We start from the raw sequence: 18,775 nt of genomic DNA, 5'->3' as shown, positions 1-18,775 counted from the left end.
GGTCTAGTTCAGTAGAGCTGGGGTCAAACATTGTTAAAATAAAAGAGTTGCAGCACTCTTTAGGTCTTAAAAATGAATGATTTTCATTTGAAGGGTGGGGAATAAAAGAAAGGGAGAATGTTGTGAAGAGATGATGAGTTGTGTGGGGGAGAGAGAGAAAGACCATCCCTAATGTCTCTGAAATGTTTGCTTGAGAATCCTTTGTGTCATGATGGAGTATGTACATTTCATGTTACTACTGCAGCCCTTACACTAAAATCTATACTCAGAAAATAAAAATAGGCAACTTGGTATTATTATTTATATTGTATATATTACAGTAGCAACCACAGGCCCCATTATGGTAGCTACTGTACAAATACAGCTCCCAATCCTGCGACCACTGAGGTACATGAGTAACTATGTACATAAAAGCTGTCCCATCAAGGGGCCGTAGAGAGAGACACGGTTCACTTCCTAAGGAATTTAGTATTTAAAGCTCACATTTTGACTTCTTTCACCATAAAAGATCTGGTTCAGATTTGCCAGCAGATTAAATTTAAAGGGATAAAAATTGAAATCCTTAAATGTGGATGTGACGGGATCCCCAGGATACAACCTGGAACTATGGGACCACTATGCTTCCCTTAACCTTTCAGCTTGGGCTAGCTCACACAATGCTATGCCAGTGACAAGCAATCAGCCCTTCCAGGCACTGTGATCACTCAGCTATCCTCATGTGGAGACCTACTCCCATCTAAATTTCATGAAGGCTCTCTGAGCCACTCATGAATACACAGAAAGAGGCACCAGCCCCCAATGTTACACCCCAGAAATACACCGTCTTATGCTGCGCAAGGCTCCCTTGGACAGTGCATGCTCATTAATCGGTTCGCCAGTCCGATGAAAGGGTAGTGGATGTGCAACAGCCCTTGTTAACCTGAGCTGAGAGTCCCCAAGCACTTCAACCAAAACCACATTGGGTAATAATTATAGTAGGTAAAAAATAAAAGATTTATTGAAAGATAGAATTTAAGTGATTATAAATAGCAGGCATAAAGATCAAAGTTGGTTATCTAAGAAATAAAAATAGAAGGGAGGTCTGAATTCTAACTTTAACAGACTAAGCAAATTTTGAATCAAGCCGTCTCTCACCCTAACAGATGTTACAGGCAGCGTACAGTTCCTCCGTACACAGACTGGACTCCCTTCCAGCCTGCGACCAATCTCCCTAGTTCAAGTCTTTGTCTTCCAGATGGTCTTCCAGCAGTTGAGATGGGGGGAGAGAGGCCAAATGATGATGTCACTGTCCCTCTTTTATACTTTCTTCCAGCTGCTAGAAAGATCCTTGTTGTGAGTGGGAGTCAGGCAGTCCCCATTGGTCAGGCAGTCCCCCATTGTGTATGTACTTTCTCTGAGAAGTCTCTTGGAGAATGGATTCTTCTTCGTGAGACATCAACGCCTGTCTGGCCCTCCTTTGTTGCAACTGAAAGGCTGGCTGTGGTTGTCTCCCAACTGCACAACGTGTTTTAGTAGCACATATAGTTAACTTCACATACAATGATAGTACATACAATCTAATACGATATTAAGGTTCAACAGATTGTTTTTGTTTTTGTTTTTAAATGATACCTCACAAAACACATCATAATCATATGACATGGTGAATACTGGGGTCCAGGGTCCTACTTTAAGGTACAGAGTGTCACAGTATGCACAGGAATCTTATGTTTATAAAACTTCATTTCCATATTATTGATCTTTACTGTGCAATAATTACCTAACCAAACCTTTGTTCTATGCTTTTTTCTTTGCTTCAGATCCTACCTGGCTTTCAACAAATCTGGGAATTCTGACTTGTATTGAATGTTCAGGAATCCATAGAGAACTTGGTGTTCACTACTCCAGAATGCAGTCGCTCACTTTAGATGTGCTGGGAACATCTGAACTTTTGGTAAATAAAAATGGCTTTTATTGATTTATAAAATCTGAGGAAAATAGAAAGAGAATTCCACTGCATGTATATTTTTATCATTGAATTATACTCTTTCAAGTTTTGAAGTTACTTCTGGATAAACACAAGCAAGAAATCTTCCTTAACTCAAATTAAAGGAAGTTCACTGGAAAAGGTTGCATTACTGAAGAAACTATTTGTCTGGTGATAAAATTTGTATTAATAAAAGTGTAATTGTTTTTGGCATTTAATAAGACTGTCTTTACAGTAAGTTGCTTTTTAAAAGAATACAATTGTTTGGCACATAAATAGTGCCTTTCATGTGAGGAAATCAAGTACTTCCCCACTGTTTATCTCTTACCTTATGTTACATCTTTCAGCAGAGAATTTCTAAGTGTTTTTCAAACTTCAATGGCCATTTTATCTTCAATGGGCTTTGGATCAGGTACTTAATGTAACGCCAGCTCTTGAAAGAAGGGAAGGTATTGTCTCAGTTTACCCATCTCTAAAGCAGAGATCCAGAGATGTTGTTTAACTTGTTTAAGGTCACACAGTCAGTCTCAGAACCAGGAATAAAACCCCAAAATCCTGATTTCCATTTTTCTTGTTCTGACTACACAGTACTTATAGCTAGGTACTGAACACGTCTGTTTGAAACATAGGTATTTATTTTAACAGCTTGCCAAGAATATTGGGAATGCTGGTTTTAATGAGATTATGGAATTTTGTCTGCCATCTGATGAGACAATCAAACCTAATCCAAGCAGTGATATGTAAGTATAGGTCCATTACTTGTTGTAAATGGAAAGTATTTAAATTGGCATCAGGAATGTATTTTATGCTGTGTATGTGTTTTTGCACTCCATATTTGGGTAATTATTCGTTCGATTTTTCACCAGAAAGCTAAATCCTTTATCTGGTGCCTTACTAATCAGTAAAGTATATGTTCACCTCATTTCTCCCTACCTCTGATTCTCCAGTAGTGCAGGTTCCATGTTACTAACTATCTCCACTACACATTACGAGTTTGGGGAAAATTCACAGACTAATGGGGATCTTGAAATCCCCGGGGCACGACTATAGTGGGAAACCAAGGATTGAAGCCCAGTGTCATCTCCTACACTGTTAAATACAAAAAGAAACTAGAATGAAGAATAGCCTGCGGAGAGGCACTGAGCACCCTAAGTACCCAGTGACTCCAACTGAAGGCTCAGAGCAGAATCAGGCTCTTAAAGTCCCAGCTGCTCCCCCACCCCCTTTCCTACTGTGTGAACAGAGAAATAAGAAAAATTGTCCCACGATGAAGTGAGCTCCCTGAGAGTTAGAAATTGCCTTGGCCCATCAGTGGATTATCAGGGAGAGCTCTCCACCTGGCTCTTCCCTGTTGCCCCACCATTTCTTTAGTTTGGTGCTGTAAGGTAGGTGCAACTTACCAGAAAACAAATCCAAACACAAAGCTGTTTTTTTCATATTAATGACTCTCATAGCTATGAAAGGCATTTGCATTCTCATCTGTTGAAAGGATAGGAAATGAAGCTGTGTGTTACAGCTCCTCCACCCAACTAAATCTGCTGGGATATGTACAAAATATGAGACTGCCAAAATACCAGATAGTCTTTTTAGGTGGGTGGCCCAAATGAAACGATGTGTTGAGTTAAAATTAAATGCAACTTCTAACAAAACACTTCAGCATATGAATCTGACTTTACATCTGAATTCTAATTGAAATTGCTACCCACCAACAATTAAGAATGGGCATTCAACAGTTGTACTGATAATAACATTGTGAGAAAAATGCAAAAGTGCATCTTGGAGGCTAAGCACTGTGGGGGGAAAAAAGGGGATGGGATAAATAAAAGAAATTCTGTCTAAGGACAAGAGAGGATTTTGAAGCATAAAAACTTCCTGCTCCTTTGACAGCCGGATAGACAATGAAAAAATAAAATCAAGAGAACAAGTTTTGAACAAAGTGTACTTGATCTGATGGCCACCACTCTTTCAGTAGTCTGTAACAGATCATATATTAAATCATTCATGACAGCAGATTTTAAAATCTACTAACTTCAGACTTAATAATGTAAAACAATAGAATAGCTACATAGCAGTTTTTTTTAATTTGGTGCAGAGTTTTCATTTGTATTTAATTATGTATTTGAATATCACATTCCCAGTTCATTAGATATCTTCTCAGGAGCTTGTAATGTAACACTGACCTCTTCATTTAGATTTTAATTTACACAGTATATTCATAGACTAACTTAAAGTGGAAGAAAAAGAAAGAGTAGAGAGTTTCCAATCCAATAATTATTCCAAAGAATAATAACCTTCATTTTCAGTGACTCCATCCTGTATATCTACTCTGACTAGTCTAATCTATCAGTTTTTTGTTACACCCATTATTATACTATCTAAGGGCTAAATTGTGGCTTTGCCACAAGCCCAGTCTGTATGGGATAGTATATATCTGCACCACCTTACGACCACAACAGGGAAGAAATTATACTGCTGAGAAGTACAATTCACTCCGTTCTTCTACCTTTCTCTGGTGGGGAGAGAGGGTAGTAATCTGGATGTATAGCAGAAGCAAATGTGAACCCCATGTGTGTTCTATTATTAATTATTATGATGATTATTTATATTACTGTAGCACCTGCAAGCCCTAATTATGGACCAGAATGCGGTTGTGCAAAGCTCTGTACAAACATAGAACAAAAAGATGGTCCATGCCTCAGGGAGTTTACAATCTAAATATAAGACGAAGTGACAGAGAGGGGAGTACAAGTAACCAATGTGACAGTATTGGTCAGGATGGTAGGCCTGGTCTCTGCGTATTAACGGCTCCAAAGCTCCACCCACTCCCTGCCCACATGTTCTGGTTGTGGGAAGTAGCGGGCATTCACAACCTGCTAACTGTTATGAGTCTGGGTAGTTTGTGTAGGGTGGTAGGAAAGTTTCTTGTAACCCTGCACGGGCAAGTAGTGTAAGTCACAAGCTCTGCATGTTACATAGGGTTAGTGTCAGCAAACCAAGATATGAAGCTTTGAGATGACTCTTAAGCATAAATCTGGTGTAATCATGAGTGCAATTTCACACCAGGGTTTCAGAGGAGACACAATTGTTGCCAGATGTCTCGATGTTTTTCTATATCACTGAGAATATTTGAAGTTCAGTTCACTGTAACTTTAATAGTTGTATTTCACACTGGAAGTATAAAAAACCCTGCAAGTCATACATATATGTATGTGATAGGAGAAAAGTATCGCAATGAAAGTGAAAGACCATCCTTTCCCAGAGAAGAGATTGTATTTAAAATATTTTGGCCTGCTAATGTATGTATGTCTGTAGAGATTCTGTTAAAAGTTTTTAAAGTAAGTTATACTCAATTTCAGGAATGCAAGAAAAGATTATATTACTGCCAAGTATATTGAGAGAAAATATGCAAGGAAGAAACATGTTGACAATGCAGCTAAACTGCATGGCCTCTGTGAAGCAGTCAAAGCAAGAGACATTTTTGGATTGGTTCAAGTATATGCTGATGGTGTGGATCTGACTGAAAAAATTCCACTAGCCAATGGACATGTAAGAGTGGCAAATTTTCCTAGCCAGCATTATAATAAGAGATGTCAGCATGCTTTTATTAATGAAAGTGACCGCTAATAATTTTTGAGTAATTCACATGAGTCCTCCTTATGGTAAGATGATTTATAATGACAAAAGAAGAGAGTAAATTAATTTAACCAAAATTAAAATCACTCTAATCTATTGTCATGATTTAAAATGCACTATTAAAAAACAACTCAAGTCTGTTCTATCTTCGAGTGATTGCTCATATCCATTCCCATTTAGGTGTGTGTGCGCTCCGTGCACAGTTTCCCGGAACTTTTTTGCCCTTAGCAGTCCCGGTAGGGTCGGCTGAGGCGCCCCCTGGAGTCCCGCGTGCATGTCGCAGTACATAGAGCACTGCTGACCCCACCGGCCCCCAGTTCCTTCTTTCCGCCCGTTGACGGTTGTTGGAACTTTGCCTCTTGTTTGCAAGTCGCAAACCCTTAGCTCTTTGTTACTACAAATCGTTTTCAGTTAGTTAGATAGTTTGGAAAACCCTCAGGGGTTCTCTCTGCGTTGGGCCATACCTGGCTCAACAGGTTTCAAGCCTTGCACCGAATGTGCTAAGCCGGTCCCTGTGAGTGACCCTCACTCATGCTGCCTCCGATGCCTTGGGGAGCAGCACCGCAAGGACAGATGTAAAATCTGCAGGGCCTTCAAGCCGCAGACCCAGAAGGAGAGAGAGGCGCGGCTGAAGGCAATATTGATGGAGTCCGCTCTATGTCTGGACCCCGAGCTAGCGCGGTCATCTGCGGCACCGAGCGTCTCCTCGGTGCGGAGCGCTCCGCAGGCACCGACATCATCATCCAAGGGGCCGGCACCGAAGCGCCGCAAGGAGACAGCGCGCCGGGACTCCTCCGTACCACCGACCCGGCACCGGGGGAGTCTGGAGATGCCCCAGCCACATGCTGTCGAGGCTTCTCCGGCACCGGCATCTCCATGCAAGGAGCCCTCCCCAACTCCCTGGAGTGGGGCAGAGCCCTTGCAGGGGCCGTCGATGCCGGAGGCGTTCGCCGTGGCACGTGCCCTCATGGGCCTTCCCACACCTCCGTCCCACCCTCGGCCGAGGTTGGGACTTGCGTCTCGGGGTAAGCCCGTAATGGGTGGACCCGGTGGGTGGAAGAGACAGGAGAGTCTCCCCCCAGACGGTCGAGGAGGGTTGAGAGTGCGGGCTCCCCTCCCAGCTCCGGCACCGAGTCCAGCTCCTCGACGCCATGGGACCGTGGACGGTCGAGGAGCTCTTGAGGGACGATGACACCATTATCCCTCGACAGCCCAGCTCAGCACCGCAGCGCCCGGCACCGGTCCAGATCCCCGGCACCCAGTCCGGTGCGGATCCCGGTGCCTTCCATGGCACAGCCTGAGTCACCGGCACCGCCGCCACTGCAGACCCCGTCATTGCCGTCTGCGGCAAAGCCAGCTGTACCATCGCTGACCACGGCACCGCTACTCGCGGCACTGGCGTCATCGGCACTGCTACTCGCGGCACCGGCGTCATCGGCACCGCTGCCTCCGGCACCGGCGCCCTCAGCACCGACTCAACGGGCACCGACGCGCAGTCCATCCCACGCTCGGTCCCGTTCTGCAGCTCGGCACCGATCCAGATCCCGGTCCCGATCTTCTCGCCGGCACCGATGGCACTGCTCCCAGTCACCTACAGGGGGCAAACGCCATCGGAAATCCTCAAGAGGAAGGAGACGCTCAGGCTCGAGCAGCTCTTCCTCCCGCCGGCACCACTCACGACGGCACCAACATTCGCCGTCGTCCTCTAGTTCCTGGAGCCGCTCCCCCAAGAACAGGAGGAAGCGCCGCTCCAGTGGGTCCGGGTCTAGATCACGGCACCGGGTGACCCACTCGGCGCCGATGCCGGCTCCACAATGGCCCCAGGGACCTTGGCAGTGGCCTTATTGGGGCCCCTGGGGTACACAGGTGGGACAGGCGACGGTTTCCCTCAAATCATCTGGGGCACCATCGCCTCAGCCTCCAGCGTCCCACAGGGAAAGGGATCACCCCTCGGACGAGGGATCCAATCCGGAGGAAGGCCCCTCCACAGGGCCCCTTCCTCAGTCCTCCTCCTCATCCCCCGATGACATCACCTTCCGGGGTCGCAAAGGTCCATGGCAGGACTTTCGAGCTCACCAGGACATGCTAAAAAGAGTCGCTGGTAACCTGGGACTAGATCTCAAAGAGCTCTCCGAGGAGGAGGACCCCCTATTTGGAGCCTCGGGGATGGTAGGTCCATCTAGGGTAGCCCTCCCGATTCACGAGAGGGTGCTCAAAGTGGCCAAGTCCCTTTGGCAGACTCCAGCCTCGGTTCCTCCCACTGCCAAGGGAGCCGAGAAGAAGTACTCCGTCCCCGTGGAGGGGGTGGAGTACTTATACACCCATCCGGCACTGTGCTCTCTGGTCGTTGATGCTGTCAACCAGAGAGAGAGACAAGGGGGTCAAGCCAACACCCCAAAAAATAAGGATGCTAAGAAACTGGACCTTTTTGGCCGCAAGGCCTATACAACAGCGTCTCTGCAGCTGAGGATCGCCAACCATTAGGTGCTCCTAGGGAGGTACAACCTCAACCTATGGTCCTCGCTGCAGAGGCTTGCTGAGGTCCTTCCACAGGTCCTGCCCCAGGACAAGACTGCGGACTTCATGGCGGTAATAGAGGAAGGGGCTGCAGTGGCAGGAGCAGCCCTGAACTCTTCCAGCGACACTACGGACGCCGCTAGTCGGGCCATAGCATCGGCCATCGCCATGAGGAGGGCCTCGTGGCTTCAGTCGTCAGGTCTGTCCCAGGAAGCCCAGCGCACCATCCAGGACCTTCCTTTCGATGGTGCTGGACTTTTCGCGGACAGCACTGATGACAAGTTACACGCCCTCAAAGATTCGAGGGCCACGCTACGCTCCCTGGGGATTTACACCCCTCAGGCTGCATGGTGTCAAAATCGCCCTCAGGTCCAGCGGCAGCCTCAACAACCACCGAGGCAGCCCCCTAGACCTGCCCAACCCAGAAGGGGTCGGGAGAGGTTTAGAGGCCCTAACCGCCGTAATCGTTCGGGGTCTTCGGCGGGGACCTGTGGCTCGAATAAGAGCCAGAATAATAAAAAGTTCTTTTGATGGTGCGCAAGGGGGTGGTACTCTTACTTACCCCCTGCCTCTCGACCGACCCTTTGCCCACAGATTACGGCCGTACTACGCCCACTGGCAAAGTGTCACGTCGGACCAATGGGTCCTTGGTATAGTCCGCAGGGGCTATGCACTGCAGCTCATGGCCTTCTCCCCGGACTCCCCTCCGGTCCAATCTCCCTTCAGGGACCCACTGCACGAGCAACTCCTCACTCAGGAAGTCTGCTCCCTCCTCCGGCTGGGGGCGGTGGAGGAGGTCCCACCAGGGGAAAGGGGACAAGGGTTTTACTCCCGATACTTCTTGATCCCCAAGGCCAAAGGGGGCCTGAGGCCCATTCTGGACCTCCGCTGTCTGAACAAGTTTATCAGACGCCTAAAATTCCGGATGGTCTCCCTGGCCTCTATCATTCCTACCCTAGACCCAGGGGACTGGTATGCGGCCCTCGATCTCAAGGACGCATATTTTCACATTTCTATCCTCCCAGGACACAGAAGGTTCCTAAGATTTATGGTAGCAGGTGCCCACTACCAATTTACAGCCCTGCCATTTGGTCTTTCGTCTGCCCCCAGAGTTTTTACGAAGTGTATGGCAGTGGTGGCAGCGCACCTGCGCCGCAGAGGGGTCCAGATATTCCCCTACCTGGACGACTGGCTGATCCGGGGCAAGTCCAGGGCCCACGTCAGGAACAGCCTGGAACTCACGTGCTCAGCTTGCACCGACCTGGGTCTGCTCATCAACGAGCAGAAATCCATTCTTACCCCGGTGCAACGCATAGAGTTCATTGGGGCCACGCTAGATGCCACCCAGGCCAGAGCCTTCCTTCCGAGACCTCGCTTCGAGGCGATGGCAGCCTTGATAGACGACCTTCGCAGGTCCCCCATGACGACAGCCAGGCGGTGCCTGCAGCTGTTGGGACACATGGCAGCCTGCACATACGTGGTGTGATTAGCTCGCCTCAGACTCAGACCCCTTCAAAGGTGGCAAGCCTCTGTGTACGCCCCAATCAGACATCCTCTCAACAGGATAGTCACCTTACCCACCCCACTACTGACTTCCCTACTCTGGTGGAAGGACCCGAGGGAAGTGTTGAAGGGAGTTCCCTTCAGGGAGATGATGCCGTCGGTAACCTTAATCACCGACGCCTCCGATGTGGGGTGGGGAGCGCACATCACGGGCAACCTCAGTACCCAAGGGTGCTGGTCACCAAGCGAGATCTCCCTGCACATCAATGTCAGGGAACTCAGGGCAGTCCGCCTTGCTTGCAAGGTCTTCCTCTGGTTCCTCCGGGGCAGGGTAGTACAGGTCCTAACGGACAACACGGCAGCCATGTTCTATATGAACAGGCAGGGGGGAGCACACTCCTCGGCCCTGTGCCAGGAAGCCAAGTTGCTCTGGGAATTGGCGGTAAGACACGACTTCCATATAGCTGCCTCTCACCTCCCGGGGGTCAGGAACGACGAGGCGGACCGCCTCAGCAGGTTGTTTCTTCCCCGGCACGATTGGTCGTTACACCAGGAGGTGGTGGATTCTATCTTCCACAGGTGGGGGGTTCCCCATCTGGACCTGTTCGCATCGGCCTGGAACAGGAAATGTCCAAGGTTCTGCTCGCTCCGAGGGCGCGAACCAGGCTCCATTTCTGATGTGTTCCTGATAGAATGGACGGGGACCCTCATGTATGCCTTTCCCCCCGTCCCCTTGCTATCCAGAGTCCTCTTGAAAATCAAGAGAGACAGGGCAGACATCATACTGATTGCCCCAGCCTGGCTGAGACAGCACTGGTTCAGCATATTGCTGGACCTGTCCATACCCTCGCCCTTACCGCTCCCGAGGCGGAACGGCCTACTCTCCCAGGACTAGGGTCGCCTGCTCCACCTGGACCTGGCCTCCTTCCACCTGACAGCGTGGAGACTCTGTGGCTGACGGAGGGAGAGAAATCCTGCTCCATACAAGTGCAGCAGGTTTTACTTAACAGCAGGAAACCTTCCACACAGTTGGTATACAGGGCCAAGTGGAAGCGTTTTACAGTTTGGGCTCAGTCCCGGGGCATCTTACCGAGCTCCTCGCCAATTCAGGCGATTTTGGAGTACCTCCTTCACGTGAAATTACAGGGCTTAGCCCTGGCCTTTCTCGGGGTACACCTGGCGGCCATCTCGGCCTCCCACCAGCCAATGGAGGGCAGATCCCTGTTCTCACACCCCATGTCATCTTGGTTCCTCAAAGGTGTGGAGAGGCTATATCCCCAGGTCCGCGACCCGGTGCCTCCCTGGGATTTGAACCTGGTCCTCGCCATGTTGACAGGACCCCCCTTCGAGCCCTTGGCTACATGCCCGCTGCTCGTCCTCTCATGGAAGGTGTCCTTCCTAGTGGCCGTTACATCGGCCAGAAGGGTCTCTGAGATAAGGGCCTTAACCTCAGAACCTCCCTATACGGTCTTTTACAAAGATAAGGTCCAACTGAGACCCCACCCGGCCTTCCTGCCGAAGGTGGTGTCCCAGTTTCATTATAACCAGGATATCTTCCTCCCTGTGTTTTTTCCCAAACCACACACTTCGGAGGAGGAGCAGAGATGGCACTCCCTGGATGTCAGATGAGCCTTGGCCTTTTACCTCGAGAGGACCAAGCCCTTCCGGAAGTCGACGCAGCTGTTCGTGGCAGTGGCGGACCAGATGAAAGGCTCACCTGTCTCCACCCAGTGCATCTCCACCTGGATCACCGCCTGCATCAAGACCTGTTATGAGCAGGCAAAGGTACCTCTTCCAGGGGCTGTAACGGCACACTCGACCAGGGCCCAGGCCTCATCTGCGGCCTTCCTGGGAAGAGTGCCCCTGCAGGACATCTGCAGAGCAGCGACCTGGTCGACGGTGCATACCTTTACGTCCCACTACGCCATCGTGCAACAGGCGAGAGAGGACGCGGGGTTTGGCAGAGCCATCCTGGCCAGGGCGGCGCAACGCTAACTCCTACCCACCTCCAGGTATGGCTATCTAGTCACCTAAATGGGAATGGATATGAGCATCACTCGAAGATAGAAAACAGAGTTACTTACCAGTAACTGTTGTTCTTCGAGATGTGTTGCTCATATCCATTCCGCACCCACCCTCCGACCCCACTGTCGGAGTCGGCAGAAAGAAGGGACTGGGGGCCGGTGGGGTCGGCAGTGCCCTATGTACCGCGACATGGGCGCAGGACTCCAGGGGGCGCCTGAGCCGACCCTACCGGGACTGCTAAGGGCAAAAAAGTTCCGGGAAACTGTGCACGGAGCGCACACACACCTAAATGGGAATGGATATGAGCAACACATCTCGAAGAACAACAGTTACTGGTAAGTGACCCTGTTTTTTCTGTTTTGTTTATTTAAACCAGTTTTATTTCTCTTTTGTGGCTGGGAAAGAGTTTGTACACAAGAATCTATCAACATAGCATGTGTGAGGATATTGAAAACTTAACATTTGGATTAATCTAATTGATGTGCTAATAGAGTTTCATTCATTATTAAAATTGAAAATCAATTTTTCTGGGGTGGTTTGCCCTTCCACAGTTATCATTCTTGTGATCTGCTTAGGAAGAGATCTGATAGTTGGAATGTTCAGAAAGTAGCCTGTAGCGTTAATGTTGTTGCTAAAAGCAACGTTAATTGACTCTATGGAGCCCAATATTTTCTGATATATTCTCAGCTTTAAAGGTGTGGAGAAGAATATTACATATATACATTTTATATGTGTTGTCATATGTATATTATTAATATACGTAATATTACGTATTACATATTGTAGGGCAAATGTGTTTTATTTTTCTTTGTAAGGCAGGCAGAAATCAATATTCAGTAGTTGCACTGTTGCAATGTAAAATTTGTGAGACATTTACCCCAAATATTCTTGTTAGCTGATAGTCAAAAGACACAAATGTTGGGTGTTTTTTTTTTTTTTTTTTTTTAAATTTAGGAGCAAGACGAAACAGCACTTCACCTTGCAGTTAGATCAGTTGATCGAACTTCACTTCACATAGTTGACTTTTTAGTGCAGAATAGGTAAGTGTATCCTTAATTATTAAAATGCAACTGTTTGAGCTATATGAAATAGTACTCCACCTCGAGTTATATCAGGGGTGAATTTGGCCCAAAAACTTTAATTCTACTCTTTGACAGTCTAATTGCCCAAGTATTTGTGGGAGAGAAATTTATTAGCATATAGCTAGGATATTAATTTTGAACCAATTTTTTCCCCAACAGCGGCAACCTTGACAAGCAAACATATAAGGGTAGCACAGCTTTGCATTATTGCTGTTTGACTGACAATGTTGAGTGCCTCAAACTGCTGCTGAGAGGGAAGGCTTCTATTGAAATAGGTAAAAGGATAATATGTACTTCGGTTTAATGTTTGCTAGTGTTGCAAATGGTCTCTGAGAAAAGTATAGCAATGATAAATGAAGATTAGTAATGTCTCTGCATTTTCCCCTTCTGATGTGTAACATATTTCACTATATAATACCTCAATTCTTTTAGAAATGATTAAAATATTGATTTTTTTATTCAAGTTTAAACAAAGCAGGGTGGATTGATTACAATTAGCAATTTAAATCATCAAGTGGAAAGCCTTGATTTAGATAATCGATTTTAATCAACTTTTCCATTTCTATTTTGTTGTTATCTAAAGAATGCTGTATTCTCACTGGTTAATATAACCATTGAAACATGTTGATTTACAAATAAATAGAGCCTTTACACTAATTTTGGTACATCTTTTTGCTACCTGGGAGGATACACTATAACTATATATATTTATTTAAGCAATTGTATAGCTGTAACATTTTGGGGTTCAACCTAGACCAGCAAGAATTTGTGTGTCTGCCTCCCCTGTAATCCTGCGTGCCTGAAATGCACTGCGGAGGTTGCTCACAGCCCAAGCACCAACAGCCAGCAGACAAGCATGTAGTTCCCTGAGTGTCTGTGTCTTAGGCAGTCTTGGTTCAATGGTGTGACCCCAGCAGCCTGCCTGCAACACAACAGCCCCACTCTGGTCTCCACCAGCCTTGGTTACTACTTGCAGGGTGATCCCAACACACCCCCAGTCCCAAATTTCTCCAAAATTGTCTGCCCTAAAGTTCCTATTCTGGAACACTGAGGTAAATAATAAGGTTAATCTCTCCTTTAAAGAGACAGAAGTACACCTGATCACTTCAACTGGAGTTAACAATCCTTTCAAATTCAAACACAGAACTGAGTTGGATTACAGTAAAAATAAAACAAGTTTACTAATAAAAGGACAATAGGTTAAGTGATGCCGAGTCGAAAGGATTGAACCAATTACCATAAAAAACCCCAAACCATTTTCTAATGGCTAAGGCCTAACTTAACACAATATAGACTTTGTCCAAGGTAGTTTTCTCGCCAGTCTTTGTGGCACAGCTGACCAGAACACAAAAAGTGCTTGGTTCCTTTGTCTCCTTAGGTGTGGGATAAAGATGGAGTCACTCTCTGTCCTGTATATTCCTAAAGGAATTTTCTTTGTCCTACAAGTTAGGAAGTCTCATGTGTCTTTCTTGAGTGCAGGAACCACGTTAATTCTCTGTCTGTTGAGTTCAGTCTCAGAATAACCCTTGCTGGTTAGCTTGTTGGTTTTCTTTACCTTTTATTTAAATGCACCTTCCTTGTCTCTTCCAGAAGACCAGCCTAGTCAGCCAAGCAAATACACTTTCCCTTATATATGGCAGATTAGGCTGATACACTGATTGCTACACACATTTTAAGAACCTAATTCTAGCACATATCCATAACTCTTTGAACACACCCCATACATAATCATGCAAGAATATTCATGATCAGTGAGTTACTATTTTTCCAATGATGTCTTCATGCTGCCTTTTAGATAGAGATTATGTCAATAGCGTGTTAGATGTAGTGAGTTATGTCAGGCCTTACAAGAGCTGCTGACACAGAGTAGTGAACCACTACTGGGCCTCTGTGTCAAAATAGCTTCATATTTTCAGATTCTTTTTAATGGTACATTTTTAGTATTTTAGAAAGTGGTAAATGAAATATTGCTTATTTCCTAGATAATTAGTTTTTGCTCTTGATTTGTGTCAAGCTGCATTAGGATTGTAACTGGAATTTAATTAAACACACAAAAAGCATATAAAATGTGTTTATATTAAAACAACCTTAAATGTTTTGTGTATATAAACATCTCATATCAAATCATGTTTCAATTTATAAAATAAGTTTAGGCCTTAATGTATTTAGTGTTAAATTCAGATTTCATTTTACACAAATTCACTTTTAAAAAGAAAAACTTATTATAATTTAAATACCAGAATTTAAAAAAATAAAATTTGAATAATAAAATCCAATTTCTAAATCCCCCCACCAAATAGATTTCTATCCACCCTGAAACAAAGGGCATAAACTGGTGTTTTTAAACAATTTTTGAAACCACACCATATAGTTAAAAATCCTCCATTTACCTGACCTGTAAGTGGGCTGTATAGAGGGGTTTCCTGGGAGCTGTAATAACTTAATATATAAAGCCCATTGAGTTATCACAATGAGCACCAGCCAGCTAGATGCTGCTGGGGAGAATTTAACATGTAGGGAAGACCAGTTGTAGAATAACTTAGCTTGGCTCATTCGTTCAACTTATTTTTGGTTTATTTGTAGTGAAAAAATCTAATGTTCTTGGATCTATTAACAGGAGCATTGTATGTAAGACACAGGAGCTAATTTTCCCACTCTGCTTGGCACTGGTGAGGCCACAGCTGGAGCACTGTGTCCAGTTCTGGGTGCCACACTTTAAGAAAGATTTGGACAAACTGGAGTGAGTCCAGAGGAAAGCAATAAAAGGTTTAGAACAACTTGACCTGTGAGGAAAGGTTAAAAACACTGACTAATATTTAGCCTTGAGGAAAGAAAGCTGAGTGGGGAACCTGAGAACTCTTCAAATATGCTAAGGGCTTTTATAAAGAGGACAGAGATCAATTGCTCTCCATTTTCACTAAAGGTAGGACAAGAAGTAATGGTTTTAATCTGCAGTAAGGGAGATTTAGGTTTGATATTAGGAGAAACTTCCTACTTATAAAGATAGTTAAGCACTGAAGTAGGCTTCCAAGGGAGATTGTGGAATCCGCATCATTGAAGGTTTTTAAGATTAGGTTAGACAAACATCTACCTGTCAGGGATGTTCTAGGTATACTTGGTCCTGTCTTGAGGTCCCTTCCAGCCCTACATTTCTGTGATTTTGTGATTATATACCTATAGATTCATCTCATGTTTAATAACGTGCTTATGTCACCTATTACACATAGCAGTGTGACTTTCTCTTCTCACTGAATTGTAGCCAATGAAGCTGGAGAGACGCCAATGGATATAGCTAAACGTTTAAAACACACACACTGTGAAGAGTTGGTAAGTTTTGCATCTTCCAGTATGATTTTGTTTTTATAAATATAATTATTTCTGAACATTAGTAATTCATAGTGGGTTATTCGGTGGGTATTTTCAGCACAGAAGATTACCATCAGCATCTCTTCAGTGGCCTTTGAGAAATGAATTGATTGAGTCAGTCCTGTACCTGCTTGATAAGCATCCACATATCAAAACCTGCCATCACAGTTCACTCCTTTGTTGGGCAGTCTCAACATTGAGTCAGATAGAGCCTGAATTACTCTCTCACTCCAGAGGTTCCCTTCAGAACATGATTAAGGAGCATTGCTGGGTAGTGCAAGGCCAGACTGCTTCTGGTTTATTTACTTTGTGGATAAACAGAAGATTTCAGTCTTCAGGTTTACCTATCCAGTAACTTTTGAAGCACTAAACTCTCTGTTTTAAAAGACAATCTTCACACTTTAAAAGAAAATAATTTTTACATCTGTTCAAGGAAGTTGTATTTTAACTGTTCATAACTATTGCACGTGGCATTGTCACGAACAAAGTTCTGTGTTTCCATAGCTTACTCAAGCATTATCTGGAAGATTTAATTCTCATGTTCATGTGGAATATGAATGGCGGTTGCTCCATGAAGATCTAGATGAAAGTGATGATGATGTGGATGAAAAGTTGCAGGTTTGTGTCTGACACTGTACAGTTAACTTTACAAATGTATTTTGAAAATATTTTTATGCTTTAGATAAAATGTTACATTGCGTCGACAGGTAAAGCTGCAGCATAATGCAAATGAAATTTCATAATGAAATTCAGTGGTTTTATTTCTAGCTTATTTCCTGAATTATAGTTTGCCTTTTCCTTTTAATTTTAATTACAAAACAGTTGAGTCTGCAGTCATGATCTGATGATGTCTTTAGGATGTAAAGAAGGGCAGTTGAGGCATGTGGTGATCCTTTCTCTTCCCAAATCTGGCATTTTAGAGGTAGAGTCAGCTAGTGCAGAACACAATACAGTTGTTTCAATAATGAAGAATTTTCATATTTATGGGACACGTAGCCAAAGCCAACATCAAAATTAGGAAAGGTGCCTTCAAAAGATAAAGTGATTCATTATAGAATCTTCTCATTCTTTGCACATTGTCTGGAGTCAATGGCTCTGGTCTTGCAAAGAGTTATGTACGTGCTTGACTTCAGTGGGACTAATCCTGTGCATTAAGTTAAGCATGTCCATTGGTTTTTGAAGATTGGGGCCTTAGCTCTGAATCCTCTCCGTAAAATGAATATTTTCTTTTCCATGTTCTGAGCTGGTGATATTGATGGGTTTAGGGTAAAATTTTCAGAAGCATCTCAGTGACTAAGGGGGGTGACTAAGTCACTTTTAAAAATGGGACTTAGGCACGTAGGGCCAAATTGTTAAGGCTATTTAGGTGCCTAAAAATGTAGAGTGTTGCCTGGTGAGATTTTCAGATGTCTAGAGTCCAAACACTTATTGATTTCAGAAGCACCTAGGCACCTAACATCCAATGATTTCAATGGGAGTTAAGCACCAGGTGCTTTTGAATATTCCACTAGGTTCTTATCTGCATCTTTAGATGCCTAAACGCCTTTTAAAATCTGACCCTTAGGGTTATTGGGACTTAGGCTTCTGAAGTGTCTTTCACATATGACAATGAGACTTAGGATCCCAAGTCACTGAGGCACTTTTGAAACTGTTACTCTTAGTCTCTAATATGGGTGGTCCACACGGCAGCCTGTGAGCTGGATTCAGCCTGTAAGATTGTTCACTCCAGCCCCAAAATGTGTCTTCCCTCCCCAATGGACAGAAATGGAACAGCTGAATGAACCACAGAACTAGACTGATCCTGATCTGCCCTGAGTAATTCCCAACTCTCTCACTGAGCACAAGTTTCTTCAGTCTGAGAGGTCACCTGTGAGGGAAATGGGAGAGAGAATAGGAGCGTTCTTTGTGTAACCTTGAATGGACAGGGCCTTGTCTGCCAAGGCTAGATACAGGCCAGGGCCATGGCCGTAGAACACCAGTGCACATACCTTGAGTCTGGAAGGGGAGGGGCACGCGAACCATTTGAAAGATCTTTGGTGGCTCCCTGCCTTGATGTGATTTTTCTGAGGTGTGGCAAGGACAAAGGACCTTTTCTCCTTCGTCAACAACCAAAGTATATTTGTGTATTGTGTTTGTTGTAGTGTGAGATCCATGAATTTTAAACACAGCGCATTTAAAAAATGGTACAACAGTAATCCAGGTCCAAGGGAACAAGTAACTGCTGTGGCTGCAATTAAGAAAAGTCGATGCAAAGAATAGAGCATTTCAAACTAAGTGGATTCAAACAAGATGACTAGTTCATTGAAAGTAGTGGACAACCACAGTGCCTTGTGTGCTTGCCTAGTGGTGGTTGTGTGGAAGGAGTACAATATCAGATGACATTACAGCACGCTGCACAAGGCCAAATACGAGTACACTGGATAGTCCCATGTCGCTCATGTTAAGGACATGAAAAACAAACTTCAAAACAGAAACACATACTGATGAAACCTTCAACTGAACAACCTGAAAGTCTAGCTACATCTTATGAGGTCTGCTCAGGCTAGTGAGATGTACAGAGCCATTTAGGGATGGTGATACGATAGAAAAGGTGGCTTATGTATTTGCGGATGAAAAAGAATTTTGAGTGTCCTTGTCTCACCAAATTGTAGCAAGGAGGGTAAGTGACATGAACAATAATGTG

At 45.0% G+C, this 18,775-nt stretch overlaps 1 protein-coding gene across 2 annotated transcripts in view; it reads left to right on the top strand.

Annotated features, from left to right (window-relative positions):
• Positions 1 to 18,775, top strand: part of ASAP2 (ArfGAP with SH3 domain, ankyrin repeat and PH domain 2) — a 133,771-nt gene that overhangs the window by 85,987 nt on the left and 29,009 nt on the right. For both annotated transcript variants that reach the window (XM_067544795.1, XM_067544794.1), the window contains exons 15-21: positions 1,800 to 1,933; positions 2,612 to 2,706; positions 5,323 to 5,512; positions 12,599 to 12,684; positions 12,886 to 13,001; positions 15,986 to 16,053; positions 16,597 to 16,710. In XM_067544795.1, the coding sequence (XP_067400896.1) occupies positions 1,800 to 1,933; positions 2,612 to 2,706; positions 5,323 to 5,512; positions 12,599 to 12,684; positions 12,886 to 13,001; positions 15,986 to 16,053; positions 16,597 to 16,710 (803 nt within the window). The remainder of the gene's footprint in view (positions 1 to 1,799; positions 1,934 to 2,611; positions 2,707 to 5,322; positions 5,513 to 12,598; positions 12,685 to 12,885; positions 13,002 to 15,985; positions 16,054 to 16,596; positions 16,711 to 18,775) is intronic.

Source organism: Emydura macquarii, unplaced genomic scaffold, assembly GCF_026122565.2.
Source record: "Emydura macquarii macquarii isolate MOO-44397 ecotype Brisbane River unplaced genomic scaffold, CSIRO-AGI_Emac_v2 contig_1027, whole genome shotgun sequence".
NCBI classification, from domain to species: Eukaryota; Metazoa; Chordata; order Testudines; family Chelidae; genus Emydura; species Emydura macquarii.
Note: the sequence above shows the minus strand (reverse complement) of the source record. Positions and strands in the feature narration are given on the sequence as shown.